Genomic DNA, 17,959 nt, shown 5'->3' on the forward strand with positions numbered 1-17,959 from the left:
GGTGCAACGTTTTTTTTCCCTGTCTTAAATATGCTCTCACAGAGGCGCAAAACAACATCGCTTATTGGCTTGGCTCTAGTCAGCAGTGGGGACCTTACCAAACATGGGGCAGCTTCTAGATCCTTCTCACAGAAACCACCCCTATGGCCTCCTGCTACCAAAACCTTGCCATGTAAACCCACTACAAGGTTAAACTTAAGATCTTTATAGGAAACATAGTACTACAGCCATTATTGTATTTCTTTGCTGGGTAAAATAGCAGCAGTCTCTTGAATTTCTGAATTGTAGTGCATTCACTTAACACTTTAAATATTTCTTCTCAATATCTTGGGCGGCATGTTCTTCGTTTACATTTTCTGGCAAAGAATCCAAATGGAAGTGTAATTAATTGTTGTTCTGTGGCACAGTGATACCTAGGTTTTATTTTGTGAATTATTTCCATCAGTTTGTCTAATTAATGTACCTTTAATACATATTTTAGTCAGGTGTAGTTTATAGCAAAAAATCTTGCTCTATCTAGATCAGTAACAAATGGAGACTGATAAAAATAAATACACTCTTGATTTGTGTATTAACAGTTGTGCTTTAGTGCCATTGGAGTTTCTATTGATGTGCCAGTTTGGGTGCCCAATCCCAACATTGATTTTAAGATCTGTATGTATGACCGACTTTACCAGGACTGCGTTGTCATTCAAAGCAGGTAAGCTGCCTTCTCCAGCTAATGAATGGCATCTTACATCACTAGGTGATGCACTGGGCTTCCACTGTGTCAGACACATCTGGTTCTCACAGGAGGCTGATGAGCAGGTTTGTTTGTGTTTTTTTTGTTTTGTTTTGTTTTGTTTTTCTTGGCCTTTCAGAAGGACATCCTGACTACAAGCCCTCTGAATTCTACACTGCTGGGGAAGTTGAAATTGGGTAACCTGTGTTAGATCCCCAGGATCAGCAGTAGCTGTGAAGTACCTGGGTTAATTCATGCCTTCCCACTCCTGTAAGGTCCCATGTGCTGTGCCTGGTCTGTGATGTAATCATTAAGTCCCTAGGGAATAGCAACCCCGCTGAGTTTCATCATGTGCAGTTGCACACGAAATATGCAATAAAGATAAATGTGTCTAAAGTTAAGTGCACAGTGGGTATAATTGATTCAGCCAATGAATTTTATGAAGAATTTTTATTGTTCTTATTTTTTTAATTTCTCACTTATTCTATGTTTAATTAACATCCATGGGAGACTTAAGAACTAGAAGGCAACCTTCTGTCAACTGTTGCTTATTGAGAAGTTCAATCACCAGTCTTTCCAGACTTGGGATATGATGCTGGATAAATCATGCCAGTCCTTTTGCATTTCCTATAAGATAGGAAAGGTGCAACTTTTCCTAACCCATACAGGTATTAAGGACTTATTATATGTATTTCCATAGCTTGGATCAGTAACGTCTGAAGACTCCTTCTGTTTGCACGGTAACAGAAGGATAATGTTTCAGCTCATCGTCTCCCAGGCATTTCTTGCTGTAATGCTCTGTTATGTGAACTCTTACTCTGTTAATTGTCTTCAGGTGCTGGGTGTCTTCACTCTAACTAATGCAGTCACTATACTGTTCCTGTTTTACCAATCTGCATATTTTAGGCTCTTTTTAAACAAGGTTGGGGTGGGTTTGTGGGAGGGTGGGGGAGAGGTTGGTTCTGTAGAAGGCATCCATTCTAAACCTCTTACCAGAATTGCAGACTGCAGAGATTCTTCACAGTTGGAAAGAAATGAGTAAAGCTGTTATCTCAGAAATTCAGCCTACAGATATGAGAAGCACAAGTTATGTAAGGGATTTTACTTGGTCTAGATAACCCAGGGATAAAACTTAAAAGTATAGAAGCAAAATAACTATCCTAATGAAAACATAAGATTTCAAAGGGGTCCCAAAGATAGAAGCTGTCAAAATGATGATTAGGTCAAAATTTCTTAACTGAAAGAAAAATCAGCCTGCTGATCCTCTCTTAACTTGTGATAAATTAAGAGCACTTAATAGGTAACATGCTGCCCTTAGTACCTTGGCAAATCAAGTCTTTGATTTATCCCACTCTTCTCTCTAACTAGATGGGGAGAGAAACAAACCTAAAAGAGAGATGTTCTTTAGCTTTTAGGGTAAAATCTGACCCGGACTTGAGGGAGATGATGTGTTAGAACATCCTTTTATTCACCACCAGTACACAGAAACATCTAACAGAAGCAGAACAGAAGGAACTTCTGTACCTGGCTGTATCATTGCACTGCTGCTGCAATTTATGATACTGTAGTCTGTAGCGTAGGTAGAAGATCAGGTTTTCAAGGTAGGTAAATAGCTTTGGTACTTGAAGTGGTCCAGCAACCTCTGTAGAATTACAAAACTTTTTTTTTTTTTTTCTTTCTGGTCTCATAGAGTACAGTAATCGGGAAGCATTATGCAGCATAAAGGGTGTCTCACCTGAATGCTCTCCAATATAAATCACTTTGAAAAGTAATTTAATTGGGGGTTATAACATGCACTGATGTAAAGAACTAGCATATAGCTCTCTTAGACTGTCAGCAGCCAGAAATCATTCCAGGCTCCCAGTACCTCACGCTGTGGTTGTTGATTTAGAGCAGGCCATCTGGACTGACAGCTTGTAAACCAGTCCAAGAGAAGGAAAACGAGAAGTGAAATATTTGTAAATTGCTTGGCAATTCTGCACATAGGCATAAAATTCCAAAGCAGGGTATGGTTTGTGGCTGTCACCCTATTGTAGTATGGCCAGAATTCAGTAAACTGGGAGATGCTTCCTAAGCTTCCAATATGCCATTCGTAGGGCAGATTGATCACAAGTAGTGTACCAGAGGAACTGGTAGCAGCAATTTAGCCACAATAGGACTTCTAGCCCTATAGAATCTGCTTCTGGAGGTAGAGGAGACGTTATAAGAGATCTGTGAATTCACACCTATTAAGAAGTCACCACAGTTTTGGGGAGAAAAACACAGCAGTTCTGTCGGTACGTCTCCTGACATAAGAAACACCCCCTAGGACAGCTGAACTTGTGTAATTTTCCCTACCTGTACAGACTTAATTATCTATGGTGAAAGTTTTGAGATGATGTGGATGAATGGAATTCACAAACTGGGTCCTTGTTGGTGGTTTAGGTATATCATGGCCTTTCAGGTTCATTCTTTTGATTCTTTTGACTGTGTAGTGGGACGTTGGTCAGTGTTGGTTAGCAGCTTACGCAGCATTTAGTCGTTTTTGTCCCCACATAGCGGTTGCTGGTCTTCATTTTTCTGTTTCTCAGAGTATCATTGCTTGAAATACAGCTGGGTTTACTTACAGTAATTCCAAAATCTTGTTTGCTATACTTAACATAAAAGACGACAAGTGTGTGATTTTGCTGTAGCAGTTTTACACGCCCTTCATTTTCAAAGGAAGCTTGGAATAGTTATAATTGTAATGTAGAGCAGAGATGCAAGAGGGGGAGAGGGAACCAAGCTCCAGCATTGCCAAGATAGCAGTACCAGTAGCTTCGAAGCCACCTGAGCATGTCTGATCTGCTTGCAGAGCAAAAGCTACACTGCGTCTGAAGTTTGAAGTCTGCAAAGAATTGAGTAAGCATATGGAACTGCTTCCGAAAACAGGTTACATTCAGGCTCAGTCATCCTTCACTGTGCAACTGAAGTTTTTGCCCAGGTAACCTAAAAACTTTGGTGTTTTTGGCCTTTAAGATAATGTCTGTAGGAGGCTGTCTGTGCAAAATCTGAGCAAATAAAGTATTTTTTCTTCCTTCACATCTAATGACTGTAGCAGGCTGGACTTCACACTGCTGGTGTCAATGCTCTCTTTAAAAAAGATGCCAGATGCTCATGGAGGAAATTAACTTGGATCACTTACCTGTGAGGAAATGCTTTTCCTGTGGCGATGACAGCAGTGTGAAAATCTAGCAGTTGCGTTCCTGGTAGAATGTTTCCATTTCTGTGGCGAAGCTAATCTTACACAAAAGAGAAGTTTTCAAGGCAGGTGGCTACTTCACGGATCAGTGATTAAATCATTTCTGGATAAGCACTCCTGCCTTGCTAGGTAGAGTAGGAATGGTTGGACTTATGTCACCTCTGTATATTTTCTCTAAAATAGGAATGTATTGATCTTGAATTTCATTTGGCAATTTATATAACATCTTCAAAGATGCTAAAAGCATTTTCTCAGCAAGTTTTTCTTTTCTGTTTCACAAAACATCTACATATACAAACATACCTCAGTTATAGAAACAATGAATTCCAGTTCTAAAAATGTAAATACAATATCTCTTATTCACCATTGTCAATTATATTTACTGTTCCATTGTCACCCTAAAGAATTTAGCAGGACATTTCTCTACAAATATAAATTAAATGATAAATATTCTGGTGTACAGCCAAAATACTTCAGTGGCTTCTGCAGTGATTGCTGCTGCTAACCTTGCTGCTTTTTTCATAGAGGTTATTACTGGTGTGTGTTTGGATTTTCACTGATGTGCTCAGCATCTCTGGAAATCAGGCCCAATTGTAAACTGAGAGTCTAAGCACAGACATCAAAGTTCTCAGCCAGGTTAGCATTCAAGGAACTAGAAGTATTTACAATTCTTTCAACATATCAAATCTTATCAGATTACAACAGTAACCATTACAACGACATTCTTCTGTTCCTACGCTTCAGAAGCTGTAAAGCACAGCTATACTTACTGAGTGGATAGAAGCATAGCTTAGATTTAGAATATTAATCTGCCTTTTGAAAAATGAGGAAGTTTCAGAAGGGAGATTTGAAGAGATTAAGGCCACAAAATAAGTATCTGACTGTTTCACTATATAGATCATTTTAAAAGGCCTAACACACCAGAGAGTATGCGTATGGCAGAGAAAGATGAGCTTGCTCCAAGCTGATGTAAAGTACTGAGCTAGTGACACGTTTCTGCAAATGCCTCCTCATTGACTTAAGCTCCGTTTTCTCAGAAGAAAGAGCAATTGTATTAAAAGCAACACAAAAGTAAGAAGTACTTATTCAGCAAGCCCAAGAGAACAGACAGATGACTGAAGGCCCAGGAAGCTCTCCCAAGTATTCTGTGATGCTGAAATGCTTGGTCAGATGTTACAATACTAATATAACTATCTGGGTGCTTGAAGCAAAGACATATTTTCTGCTTATTTGAAGGCAAGTTCTCTAATCTGCTGACTTTCAGCATTCCCAAATACTGCATCTTTTACTTTTTCTGTATTTGGAAGTAGTCCTGCAGATGCTGACAGTCTAAATCTGATTGGTCTCTTATGCTTTTCTTTAATTGCTTTAAAGCATGAAGATGCCATTTTCAGTGAGCTATCTGAAGGATTTCAGTACCTCTTCCCTAAGGCGTAGCAGCTAATTTAGAACCCATTGCTGTGTACGTACAGTTACAATTATATTTGTCCCTCTGGAATATTTCATTACACGTGAATTTCTTCTGCTATTCTGATGTCCTGTGACAAAAGGAAGCTGATACTTTATTCCTACTTTATATTTAATTCCGTTTTTTTATTTTCACACAAGTTAGCAATCCATTTGAGGATTACCTTCTAAAGTCACATTTCAGACTTGCAAAACAAAAGCCAGCAAGATCTCAGATCAGCATGATGATTGTGAGTGGGTGGTGCTATTTATTCCTTAACATTTCTTTAATAATATATTAAAAAACCTGCACACAATTCCAATAGTAGTAGTAGGAATATTATCTCTGTGGAGACCTAAAAACAGGAAGCAATTCACTCTGATTCTGTAAGACACCAGAAATAGACCAGCAGAGCTAAAAATGCTGGAGCTTTTGTATTGTCCTGGCTTGAAGCTCTGAAATTGAGCTTATGATAGCAAGATGCTTCAGCAAAAGAGAACTCGCATATTTCTTATAAATGACTAATCTGGTATATAATCAGACCCTATTAGTCTCCAAGTTTGTTTCACTTTATTTATGTCGCGGTGCTTTGTGATCCAACCGGTACTGCCTCAATTGGCTGGTAATTAACTAACATTAGTGTCAGAAGGAAACAATTGCCTAGGTCGGGCTGGTTATGTGCTGTGACTGCAGCAAAGATGCAGAAGGCTAATGCTCTGCTTGTGAAGTAAGCTTTAATTTTTTCAGAATTTTAAATGACTGTTTGGATTATGTTTTTAGAAGAGCATAAATGGGTGCAGTCTTTTGTGACTTGCAGTGACTCCCTTAAAATCCTGTGCTTCCAAAATTCCATCTTTTAAAAAAAATTACACCATTGATATATAACTTCATCGCTAGATACCCTTGTAATCCATGCACACCTGCTCAGAGCAGATTGTCTGGATGTATGCCATTCTATAGGAAATCTGTGACAAGTCCATAATATTTCTGATATGACTGTGTTTCTTTTCTTTTTTTGGGGGGAAGACAGAAGATAGAACTTCATAGGTCACTTTAAGGTCTTGATCGGAATTTTCTTTTACCATTTTCCCTAATACTTGTTTGTGTAGGGCATACAAACTTTTAGCTAGTCTTGACATTATTGAAGCATCAGAGTTGGTACTTAACCAGAAGAAGAAAACTTGTAGACCTTAAGTAACAAAGTTTTTTTTCAGTTGGTTCAGAAATGCACCCATCAAGAGTTTATTATTCCCCTTAGCTAGAAAATAGCCCAAATACTTTTGAGATATTTTTTTTGTTTGTTTACTTCAGGCACTCTCTTCCTCAAGATGCAGGGAGCTATTTTAATGAAGAGACGAGTGTTCTGGAAGTTCCAGTGACAATTCTGATTGCAGATAAGGTTAGGAATTTCATTTCTTATGCCGGTTATTCAACTGACAATAGATGTAAATCTGTTATTGTAGTTAATGTTCACTTAATGATACCTAATCTTACTTTACTAATTGAAGTCCTATGATGATAGTAAAAGGTGCTTGCAATGATAATACAGATCTGATGATATTTTTTTCTTGTCAGCATGTTTAGAATACAGAAAGCTTAATCTTTTCTAGCTAGCAATCATTTATTCCCTAGTACTTTCTTCTGTAACGGAGAACTCTCAGATACCACAGCACAATTTCTTTATTCCTTTCTGTACTGCAGATGTAGTATATTCTTTGAGTTTGTTTCCTGGAGATGCAGGTGTGATTCCATCCTAACATATGGAATTTCAGTATGAACTACTACCGCATGGTGGTTGTTTTTGTTTGTTTGTTTTTGCAAATTGATTATTTTTGAAGAACAATGAGGATGAAGTTCAAGATAGATATGTTACATTTGTAACTGTCAAGGAATATAGTAGAACAGCTTTTTTGTAGTACCTTTTTCAATGATGTTTCAATTAAATCCTGTTCTTGCAATGCTACAGATATTTATTCATTGCTCTTCCATTTGTCTCAGACTAAACAAGTCAATTTTACTGTCCATGCAATTGTTACTACTTCTGAATTGGAAATTAGTCCAGCAGAAATTGATTTTGGATACTGCACAATCTATGAAGCTGTGCAGACAAATGTCACACTAACAAACAAGTCCATCTTGCCACAGGAGTTTGGATTTGTGGGACTTCCAGAGGTAGGCGGTTATCCCAAACACACCTCTTCTTGTATTAAAATATAGTTAATTATTATGAAATGTTTCAATGAAAGTGTAAATAAATCAAGACTGGTTCTGATAAACTAGTGGAAATATTTCTGCTAGTGGTGCTGGGGAAACATGCAGATAAGTTCTGTTACTGATATATGGAAATTTGGCTTTGATATACCATAAACATTTTCCAAGCAGTATAAATTTCTTCAACAAGACTTTACTAGCCTTACTTACATAAGATTAATAATTTTATCCTGTTAGAATGCCCTTTTCTTCCACCAAGAAATTTACTAACAGAGTATCTGGTGTCTTTTTTGCACAGTTTATGTCCAAATGTCTAAACTCTTTGCCCTCAAAGCAGAATGGCTGTGTCCAAACTGCTTATTAGGAATCATCCCATGAACCATGCTTAAGCATTTCCCAAGTGACTGTAAGTTGATGAGAAAGCTAAATTAACCACAGGAGCTGCTAGTTTCCTGAGGGCTTGGTCTACTGGATTATTATTATTATTATTATCATCATTATCATTATTAGAAAAAAATAAGAGTTGTTCAAGCTTCATAATGGCATGACAACCACAGTACAAAATAGTTTGATATGCTGGAATTAGAGCTAGAAGGAGCCTGACATTTAATTATGCATTCTCCCTTTCTCTGCTATTTTAGGGATTAAAATCAAGTAGTTAAGTGAATGAAGTTTGAATCTTTGAAAAGCTTTAAAAAGTAAAGCATTAAAGCTTTATTTTGAAGGATGTGTTTTCATGATTAAACTGTAATGGTAAGACATTCCTGAATCATTACCAACTAATATAAACACAGAACAATGTACATTTGTAGATATTATACTGGTACTTGTCACCATGGTATCTGCACATCATACAAGCATCAGCTCTTCAAAGATACAGGGGAGCAGTTGAGATCTTTATCATATTTCGTTCAGTTCTCTATGAATAGTAAGTAAACACCATTAGAGAAAGGTGATTACCATAGACAGTAGGAAGCCAGCGAAGAGATTCTAGTGAAGTATGAGTTAATAGATTTAAATTTCAGCCTTTCAAGTTACTCTGAGATTAGAAATTGGCAAATAATAGTCACTAACTCCCATGAAAGCTTCTCACTAGTAGAGTTCTGTTTTCCTGACATTTGTACATTTAATAACAAAGTTTTCTTATCTTGACTATATTTTCTTGTTAGTCTTATTTTATTAGTACGTTTAATTTAATCAAATTAATTCAATTTAATATTATAATGTTATTTGATAATTTATTATTCTAATAACAGTAATTTCATATTTTGCCATTTTGAAGTTTGTTGAAATTCAACCAAATGACGGCTTCGGTGTTCTTCTTCCCCTTGAAAGCCTGACACTGGAAGTAATCTTTAAAGCCAACAAGGCAAAAGAGTATGGCTTTGAGCTGACCTGCAAGTCAGAGAGTAATAGGTATGTGAAGAAACTGGTCAAGTAATAGGTAATGTAGAAGCCTAAATCACGCTTAATTTCTACTGTTAAGATAAGTCTGTCCAGAAGTGAAATCTCTGCCTGCTAAGAAAAGGTAAGGCTAAGATAAAGCTATGAGGCAGGTGCAAATTCTTCAGTTGGTAAGAGTTGCTCATTTTAATGTTATTTTTTATCTGTTAATTTTATTCTTCATTTGTCTTCTGCAAGCTTGCCCTGAGCTTTCTAAACCTGCAATGTTCTGCTTGCTTTGTTTCAGCAGAACTCCCAACGAATTTTGTTTGAAATTACTTGTGTGTATGTGTGAGAGAGAGGGAAAATGCTTCATACATAAAGCTCATGCTACTAAAATAATGATGACAAAAACTTAATGATTTGACCGGGTGTATTTCTAGAAGTTCATAGAGGAAGAATTCAAGTAAGGACTAGCCAATTGAGTATTAAAAATAGTATTATTGTTCATCTTTAGGCAAAATTCCCATTGCAGGCTTGAGAAATTCAGCTTAAATAGGGACTACAGGATCGTCCTTATTTTCTGGCTGATGAAGAGACTATTTTATGCTGAAGACAATTTATCATGTGTTTATTTTTAGACGAGTCAGCTGTCATGCAGAGCAGTTGGAGTCCACCCACCTCTTGAATTGTCTCATTCCTTAGTTCAGTTTGCTGCAACAGCTCTAAATGATGTGTCTACAGCAACACTGTATGTATGATTCCCATGTGAGTGTCAACCACTTTACTCATGCTGTCCCAAGAATTGCAGTGGGGGAAATTGCCCATGTTGGACCCACTTCGTTTGAATTCTATGTGCCAGAAGACTGTCCTGTGACAGTCACGCCTTCTGTTGGAACTGTATTGCCTGGGAAGGTAAATTCACTTTAAATGTCAAGTGTTCAAACAAGTCTTTTGATCATTCACATCTCTACAAGTTCTGTCACTTGTATATGAAGCTGAAAACAGAAATTATTATTAGCATAGCTGGAAGACTTTGTATTGCTTGAAATAATTTTAAATTGGACTTGAGTGGTTAACCATCAAATGTAGTTAATGATCGATGCGAGCTGTCACTCTGAATGTTCTTTCCCCAGTATTATCATGATTTATTTGAAGAAATTTCAGATATCAAAAAATACTGGTCATGTAAAACAAGCCCACTGTAACGTAGTGGACTTGCGGAAAAAAAAAAAGAAAAAAAAAAGCTGTAAGTGAACTTTGTCTTTAGATTCATTTAACTGGGGAAAAAAATACTAATTTTTGCTGTCACATATATGCTCCTATTGAGCTTTGTAGGTATAATACATGTATGAGGGATGAATTCTGCCTATCATTCTTGTGCATGCTCTCACACTCCCAGAAAAGCTTGATTCAAGTGTCCTTCAGACCAACATTGTCAGATCAGCTAATCAGAGAAGAGGCAGCTCGGAGGCTTGGCAGAGCAGCTGCAACAGGGGCAGAAATACAAGTAAGGAATGCTAAGAACTAGCACGTGCTCTTGGTCTATTTACTTCCAATATTTCTCTAGATGTATTTTATCATTAAACTATTTGCTATTAAATGAAGCCCAAAACTTATCATTGATTATAAGACCTGTCTATACAAGAGTGTGCATGTGCTACTGCTCTTACGGCTTGGTGAACAGACCACAGCAGTCAATTTTCATTTCATTATACATTTTCAAAAGCATTTGCAGAGGATTATTTTTTTTTTAAATGTTAGTGACAAGTTATTCCTCTAAAAAGAAAAAAAAATTTACTCCACTTCTTACAGATTGATTGCATACATGGACTTCATATGTAAGGCTGTGGTCAGTTAATTATGTGAGTGCCTATGGTTTTATTTATGTGGTTAAATAGGTAAAATTCCAGTGAGCTGTACAGTATTTTTACTTTTCTGCTCCAATAGGGGAACTCTTTTTCAAGATGGGGTAAAATAGGTCCATTTTAACGTAACATTATAGAGCTGTTTGTGATAACTACTGTGTCTATGGCTTGTTACTGTTATCCATACACTGTACCGTGTTGCCTCTTCGGTTCTGTATCCTTGGGCCATGGACTGAGTATTTGTAAACAGATGTCAATTGCGTTATCCGTGATCAGTCTCAGTGTATAATTTTAGTGTATATTTGCAGAAAAAGAAGAAAGATGAAAAGAGAGGGGGAAAGAAATTAAACGTTCCCATTACCAGACAGCATTCTTCCAGACAGTTTCTAAGGGACGGAAGCAGCAAATACCCGAGTTCTTCAAGTAGTTCTGAGCAACCAGAATCCAAAGAGATAAAGCCTGAGTAAGTCAGCAAAAGCATCTTCTACTAATTAGACAACATTCTTTTTATGAATGCTTAATAAATCTACTAAAACCTATAGGTAGACAAGAAACCAAACTGTAGTGAAGAAATAACTTCAGCTATATTGCAAAGGCTGTTTCCAAAATTAGTACTGCTTATAAGCCATGCAGCTGTAACCTCTCATGTAAGGCAACAAATCCCTTTGTATGCATCAGAGAAACTGAAGACTTCAAAGAATATATCAGAAAGCATGAGCATGGCTGCACTGGTAAATTTGGCTGAACCAACAGGAGTATTATTTTAAGGAGCAACTAGAGAGCTGAACTTCATTACCAAAAGAAACTACGACACAATATACCTTTTCTGAATAAGTGGAACAGGGCTGAATAAATTCAGCCCAGATGGAAACTATCTGATGGTCTGTATCCGTGGGTATGGGTTAGTTTGTTTTTTTTGAGAGCTTAAATAGTCCATCATACTAGTCGTGGCCGTCTTCAATCTTAGAAATCTTACGATGCCACAATATGTATGTTTTTGAATAGTCATTTTTTAATATGTGTCTCTCACTGAGAATTGACATTGACGCGTGCTTGCTAGCAATTTGGATACTTGGATACAAAATCTGCTATTTGAGGTCCCTTGTTTAGCATATAATTCAACTTTTTAGAACCACATTTCTGCTCGCCAAATCCTGAGGAATTTATAAGTAAATGTTTGGAAGTAAATACGTGCTTAGACACGTTGTGCTGCACCAGGTGTTCGATTTTTCACTAAAATTCCAGGTCCATTGTGAACCATTGATTAGAATTTTTATATACTTTCAGTACAGGTCATAAAAATACAATTTATATTTGAAAGCTTCCATTTAAAAGTATTGGTAGGCATGCTGTGTTAGAGAAATGTGATGCATGTGTGCATGTAATTGAAACGATGTGCAAGTACTGAAAGGCACGGCAGTACTTACATATTCAACATAAGGGAATTGTATTGAGGATTTTGGAGCCTTTAGTAGGGCATCTATAATGTGGGTTGATAATTTTATTTTTGACCAGAAAACCAAACCATTTAGTAGGGTGAATCCATTGCTGTGCATCAAGACAGTCATTTTGTATCACTGCTCTATTGCATTTTGAATGTACGACAAAGTAAACACAAATAGCTCAGTATATGAGTTTTGATTTTTTTTATACTTGCTAAGCATAAACTCATACTCACTTGCTATGTAAAGCATGAAGTATAAAACTTACATGTATACTCACTTGCAAAGATGATTTATATTATTCCTGCATTTTCTAGTTCAGAAGCTTATATGGAAGCCCAGGCTTTCCTGATGAGGAATTTCAGAGGGAGGCTTGAAAAATACATCATACCATGCTTTGTTGCAAGTGGAGATATTGATGAAAAGAAAGACTCAGAAAGTCTCACCTGCAGGTATTCTAAACACAAATGACTTGAAACAATATTTGGAACAATGCACAGTATTTGCAATTTATGATACTTCAGAAATTTCATAGGGAAGTGGTAGTGATGTTAATTTATTCATCTGAGGAGAAAAATTGTTTTCTTGTCTTAATTATTTCAGTAGTCAGTGGTAGAAAGGTGTGCTTACGCCCCACTAGTAGGATAAGAATCTAAGACGTGATTATCAAAGCAGCTTGAAAAACAATTGTATGAAAAATGTAATAGCTAGATGTAGTCCATCTTTCTGCATAGGCAATACACAAAAAAAGCAGCCACTAAGAATTGTTTTCTTTTGTAATAGCATTTTAATGAAACCCTGTCATGTGAACAGAATAGGAACAGATTTCAGACAATAGCTTTTTTTCCTGTGTGATGTATGAGCAAATATTCTTTTACTGTCTCCTCAGCCCCTATAACACCTTGTATTTGGAGTTGCACTGTCCAGCTGTAGCACCATCTGTTGTGGTCACTTCAGATAATGGAAAAAACACAGTAAATTTTGGTGATGTTGCAGTAGGTATGAAATTTGAATTCAAGCTTTGAGTTTTTTCTGTCTGATCTTAATTTATTCAAGGTTGTGCATTTTATTTTTACATTCAGTGGATTTTTTAAAAGTCAGTATAGAAATTAGCCCTGTAAAAGGTGTTCAGGAGGAAAATTAGGAGTCTATCTGGACAGCTGGAGCATGTAAAAAGCTGACCTAATCCTGAAACATAGAATCAGGAGCTCAATAATTGACTGTCCAAATTTGAAAAAGTTTGATGAGTTCTACTGTATATTAGCCATAGAAACAGAACAAATGTTTGGTGCAAATAGGAGCAGGAGTTAAAAGAAGTGGTAGTGTAGAGTGAGCTTCATCGTGTTTTTGAATTTTGTTTTCATTCCTACCAGGCCACACAATGATTAAGCAAGTTACAATACAAAATATCTCCCCAGAAAAGCTGGAAGTATCCTTATTTGGAATATGTGAGTTAATCTGCCATTCAGTTACAGTTTAATTTGAGTCTTCATCTGTAGGAACTGTTTGACACTAAAGTAAGGAGGAGGTAGCAGATTTCAGACTTAATTATTATCTTTCAGAGTGAGACAGGAGGTGACGTGAAGCTTATTTTCCTGAGGATATATAACCAATATATTCTTCTTCTCTCTTAGTTACTGATCTCTGGAAGAGCTTATGAATGGTTGATTTACAATTTTTTTGGTCTGAACAATACTTAGAATCTCTTTTTTTGTTTGTTTGTTTTGTTTTATTTTATTTCCAGTTTCTGTATTAACTTTTTTCCTTGAGTTGCACTGTTCTAGCTAGGATTCTCAGTTCTGAATCCCAGTGGTCCCTTCCTGTTGGTCAGACCAGTTAGAATACTTGAGCCAGGTGAAAATAAAGCCCTCATCATCTCTTTCTCTCCAAATGAGAATAAATTGGTGAGTAAGAGATACAGCAGTAATGGGGAAAAGAGAGACAAAGAGGGAAATAAGGGGCGGTGTAAGAAACACGTATTAAATACTGGGATGTGTCTGTAGCAAAACTTTGGTGCCTGTGCCTAGCGCCTTTCAGCATTTACATTGCTGTCCGTGCACTGTGTCCAGGAGTTTTGCAGTAATGGCCCACGGGAGCTGGGGGAGTAGGGGCAGAGTGGGGAGTGGCCGGAGGGGCGGGTGATTTGGAGCCGGTGCTGCTTTTGTGGGCGGGTGCGGGGTGGGGTGGGGGGGTTCATTAAGCAAATGAGCTAGCGCCAGCTTCTTCTTGGCAGTTTTTTGAAGCGCTAGACATCCGGACAGCACAAAAGAACTTAACCCTAAGTATCACAGGGTGTGGGGTGATGCCATCAATTGTTTGCTCTGTGGAGGAAGTACTGGATATGGGATATGTCCTTGCCAGAGAGAAGACAACATTCACGTTTGAGGTAAAGCCCTCTATGCTGATCCAGAAGGCACGTCAGCAGTTGTTGTAGGTTGGAAGAGGAGCTCTGTAGTTTCCAGTCTGGCAGAACGTGAGGCTGAATAGCAAGCTGTAGACAAAAGAACAGCTTTAAAAGCAGCACGTCTGGCAGAGTAATCTGAGGCTGAGACAGTTTTGGGCTAAAGGTAACGTGCTGTGCAGGGAGGATCTTGTTTGCTAGAACTGTGCTGCCTGCAGGATTCTGCCTGTGCAAATAACAGGGATGCAGAACCTTCTATACAAGAAGAGAAAGGGTCTGTGTGATCTCTCTCATAGATCTAGCTGATATGTAGACATCTGTGAAGCCAGAAACAGCTTTGCTTTCAGCAGTGTTAGAAATATTTGCCCTCTTTCTTTATTCTGTCCATTACTCCCCTCACAGTTAAGGTTGCTCTGTGTCCACAGGGACAGAGATACATTGACAGATACATTGGTGAAATGCAAAATTGTCCTACAAAGAGCACATGGAGGTCTGCCATGGTACAGTGTAGGGAACAGTTTAACTGATCACTCGTTCATATATTGCAGATTTCCACAAATTCAGAAACAGGACAAGATTTAGGCAGAAATTTTCTCCTCTAAGTACATCAATAATCAAAATACATTACTTGCTGCAAGACTTAAAAGGAGGCTGGTCCCTATTGCTGAGGGGTAGGAGCAGATGTTGCACGTGGATGGCAGTAACGCATGCTGTGTGTGGCATCTGGGTACGCAACTGTGGAGTAATGCAGCAAACTAAATTCATCCAGTTTACAAAGTATGGATCCTACAGGCCTGAAAATCTTCTTAATGAAAGTGCTGTCGTGTAAATTCGTGTTATCAGATACAGAACACTTCTACACTGACCCTGCAATACTCCATCCAACTGGATTCACTTTCTCCAACAAGGAACAAAGATCAGCAGAGACTTCCATCCTTTCTTACGTCCTCTTTGCAAAGAACAGAGATTGTTGGTAATTTTTTTTTATTTTTATTTTTTATTTTTTTTAAACAAAAAAGGACTCATGAAATATCTAGTAGCAGCAATACTTTGTCCTGGTAGATCTATTCAAGGTTATGCAGCCTGAGCAGATATCCACAAGTAAGGAGACACAAGCGTTTGAATCTGAATATGCCCCTACTGCCTTTTATATAGTATTTATATTAAAGAGTATATTTGGGGATATCCATCTCTGTAAAAATATGCTGGAGAGTATAGGGAAAGGCTGGTGATGCCTCTTCAGCTTCATTAGAGATGAATGCATTAAACTAAAAAATAAATAAATCTAAATGAAATTTAGACAAAACAAAAATGAAATGAGTTTAAAAAAAATGAAGAAGTAAAACAGAACTGTTCTTCTGTACTCATATCATTATTTCTGTTTACCAGGAACAGAGAACTATAGTGGTTTAAGCGTGTTCAGCATCTTTCCGACACAAGGAGAAATTGCTGCTGGGAAGAGCCAGGATTTTGTTGTTACTTTCAGTCCTGATCATGAAAGCCTGTACTATTTGGACTGTCTCAAGGTTGTGCTCTTTGGCAAGGTGGGGCAATCAAGATACCTGATAATGAAATGGAACTCTAAATATGACCTACAGTTATTTTTAGCAGCATGGGTCTTAGTAGGAGTTTCACATAATTATATCCAGTGGACGGGATTTGTAGGCAGAAATATTATCTATATTAAATTGATGGGGGTAGGAAGTGAGAGTTTTGGGGCTCACTGGCTTTTTTCAGGCTTTAAATTCTCAGTTCCTAATTCATACCAATTGTGACTTGGGATTCAGTCCTGTCTTCTACCCAGCTGTCCACACTGTGTACACAGGAGGTGATGGGAGCCAGCTTGCTGCTGCACTGCTGAGCACAGTTCCAACCGGGTTCTCTGCAAGCAACATTTAATTGTAGCGGAGAGTGGAAATAAGACTGCAGAGTGCAAACTGGCAGGTGCGCTGAGTACCAGGAAGCTGCTTCTGCAGTCACTCAGCGTGAGGGAGGAGGTTTCCATCTGTAGAGCAGCAGTTGAGCTTAGACAGAGCCCAAATCAGGATACACAGGCTGGCAGCATTGCAGGTAGCTTTGTGCCATGTTCCAAAAGAGATGGCCCAAAAGTTAATGAAGAGTGCCAACTAATGACTGTCAGCAGGCACTGCGAACAGTAGAAACTGGTAGTGAACATGTAAGTACTGCTGCTCTCCTTGCAAGTTTTGTATCGCCAGGTTATCTTTGGATCTGCAAGTAAGAATGAAAACCAGAGTAAGATGAATAAAAACTGTCCTAAATTCACAAACTTGAAGCTCTCTTTGGCAACAGATAAATTTTGCCCATTTTAGTAGCTTTAGTATAGTTTGTCCAGTCTCTTCCTTTGGCACACTGCCCAAGAATGAAAGGCTGTAGAAAAGAAAATTCCTTAGTGACACCCAAAAGACAAAGGTAAGATGCAGGATCCTTGTGATAGTGTGGGGCACCTCTTGGCGTTAATATAGGCAGATGTAATTTTTAAGAAGCTGAAGCTGTTGTATCAGTATTGCAGTTACACTTCTACTTAAGCTGTAACCTGCATCTAAAGCGTTCTTGTCCTGTATAGAAAATAGCCCGTGTAATCCAGCTAAAGGGTGCAGCAAGAGAACATCCAATGTTTGTGGAAGGTGGAATTCCACTTGATGTGCCCATCGAGTCCTTGGCTGTAATGTTACCTGTGTCATCGCAGGAAGCACTCAAGGAAGGTAATGTGCTGCCACGTTATTACAAAATAAAGATAACCTTTCAGTATCCAGAATGAATAAGCATTATGGTGTAGCCTATATTCGTAACACACACACACACAAAAAAAAAAAAAAGAAACCTTCCCTTAAGAAAGGCTTTTATCTGAATTCTAACGCAATGGTGTCTTAATATAATCTATCTGTGTACCTTACCTTGCAAAAAGCTATTGTAATTATTACTAAGACAACAGAGAATTAGGGTGTACTTGCTTTCTGCTACTTCTCCTACTTGCATTAAATATTTATAAAATTATTTCCCATCTAATAAAAAAGCCTGGACTCTCCTGACTGTACTGTTAAGAAGCTGACATGCTTTCAGGGGTATGAATTTATCCTCCCTTAATTTCCTTGGACAGGATTTCTGTTCAGAGATGGTATGTAAGCACCTTCTAGCTCCTGAGCTATAAATAAACACAAGCACTTACCATACACAAGTAGGACTATAGTACACACAATGTATATGCCATGGGGCTAGAAAACAAACATGAATTAGAAGTGATGGTG

At 37.8% G+C, this 17,959-nt stretch overlaps 1 protein-coding gene across 1 annotated transcript in view; it reads left to right on the top strand.

The window, feature by feature from the left end:
* The window catches only part of CFAP74 (cilia and flagella associated protein 74), a 41,773-nt gene that overhangs the window by 20,576 nt on the left and 3,238 nt on the right, over window positions 1-17,959 (top strand). Inside the window, 17 exon segments of the mRNA XM_032201702.1 lie at window positions 579-700; window positions 3,555-3,683; window positions 6,700-6,787; window positions 7,387-7,560; window positions 8,882-9,031; window positions 9,633-9,739; window positions 9,741-9,897; window positions 10,385-10,492; window positions 11,159-11,313; window positions 12,610-12,744; window positions 13,182-13,291; window positions 13,666-13,721; window positions 14,077-14,196; window positions 14,526-14,678; window positions 15,537-15,666; window positions 16,083-16,237; window positions 17,278-17,416. Coding sequence (XP_032057593.1) covers window positions 579-700; window positions 3,555-3,683; window positions 6,700-6,787; window positions 7,387-7,560; window positions 8,882-9,031; window positions 9,633-9,739; window positions 9,741-9,897; window positions 10,385-10,492; window positions 11,159-11,313; window positions 12,610-12,744; window positions 13,182-13,291; window positions 13,666-13,721; window positions 14,077-14,196; window positions 14,526-14,678; window positions 15,537-15,666; window positions 16,083-16,237; window positions 17,278-17,416 — 2,188 coding nt within the window.

The sequence above is a fragment of the Aythya fuligula genome, chromosome 21 (genome assembly GCF_009819795.1).
Source record: "Aythya fuligula isolate bAytFul2 chromosome 21, bAytFul2.pri, whole genome shotgun sequence".
Classification (NCBI taxonomy): Eukaryota; Metazoa; Chordata; class Aves; order Anseriformes; family Anatidae; genus Aythya; species Aythya fuligula.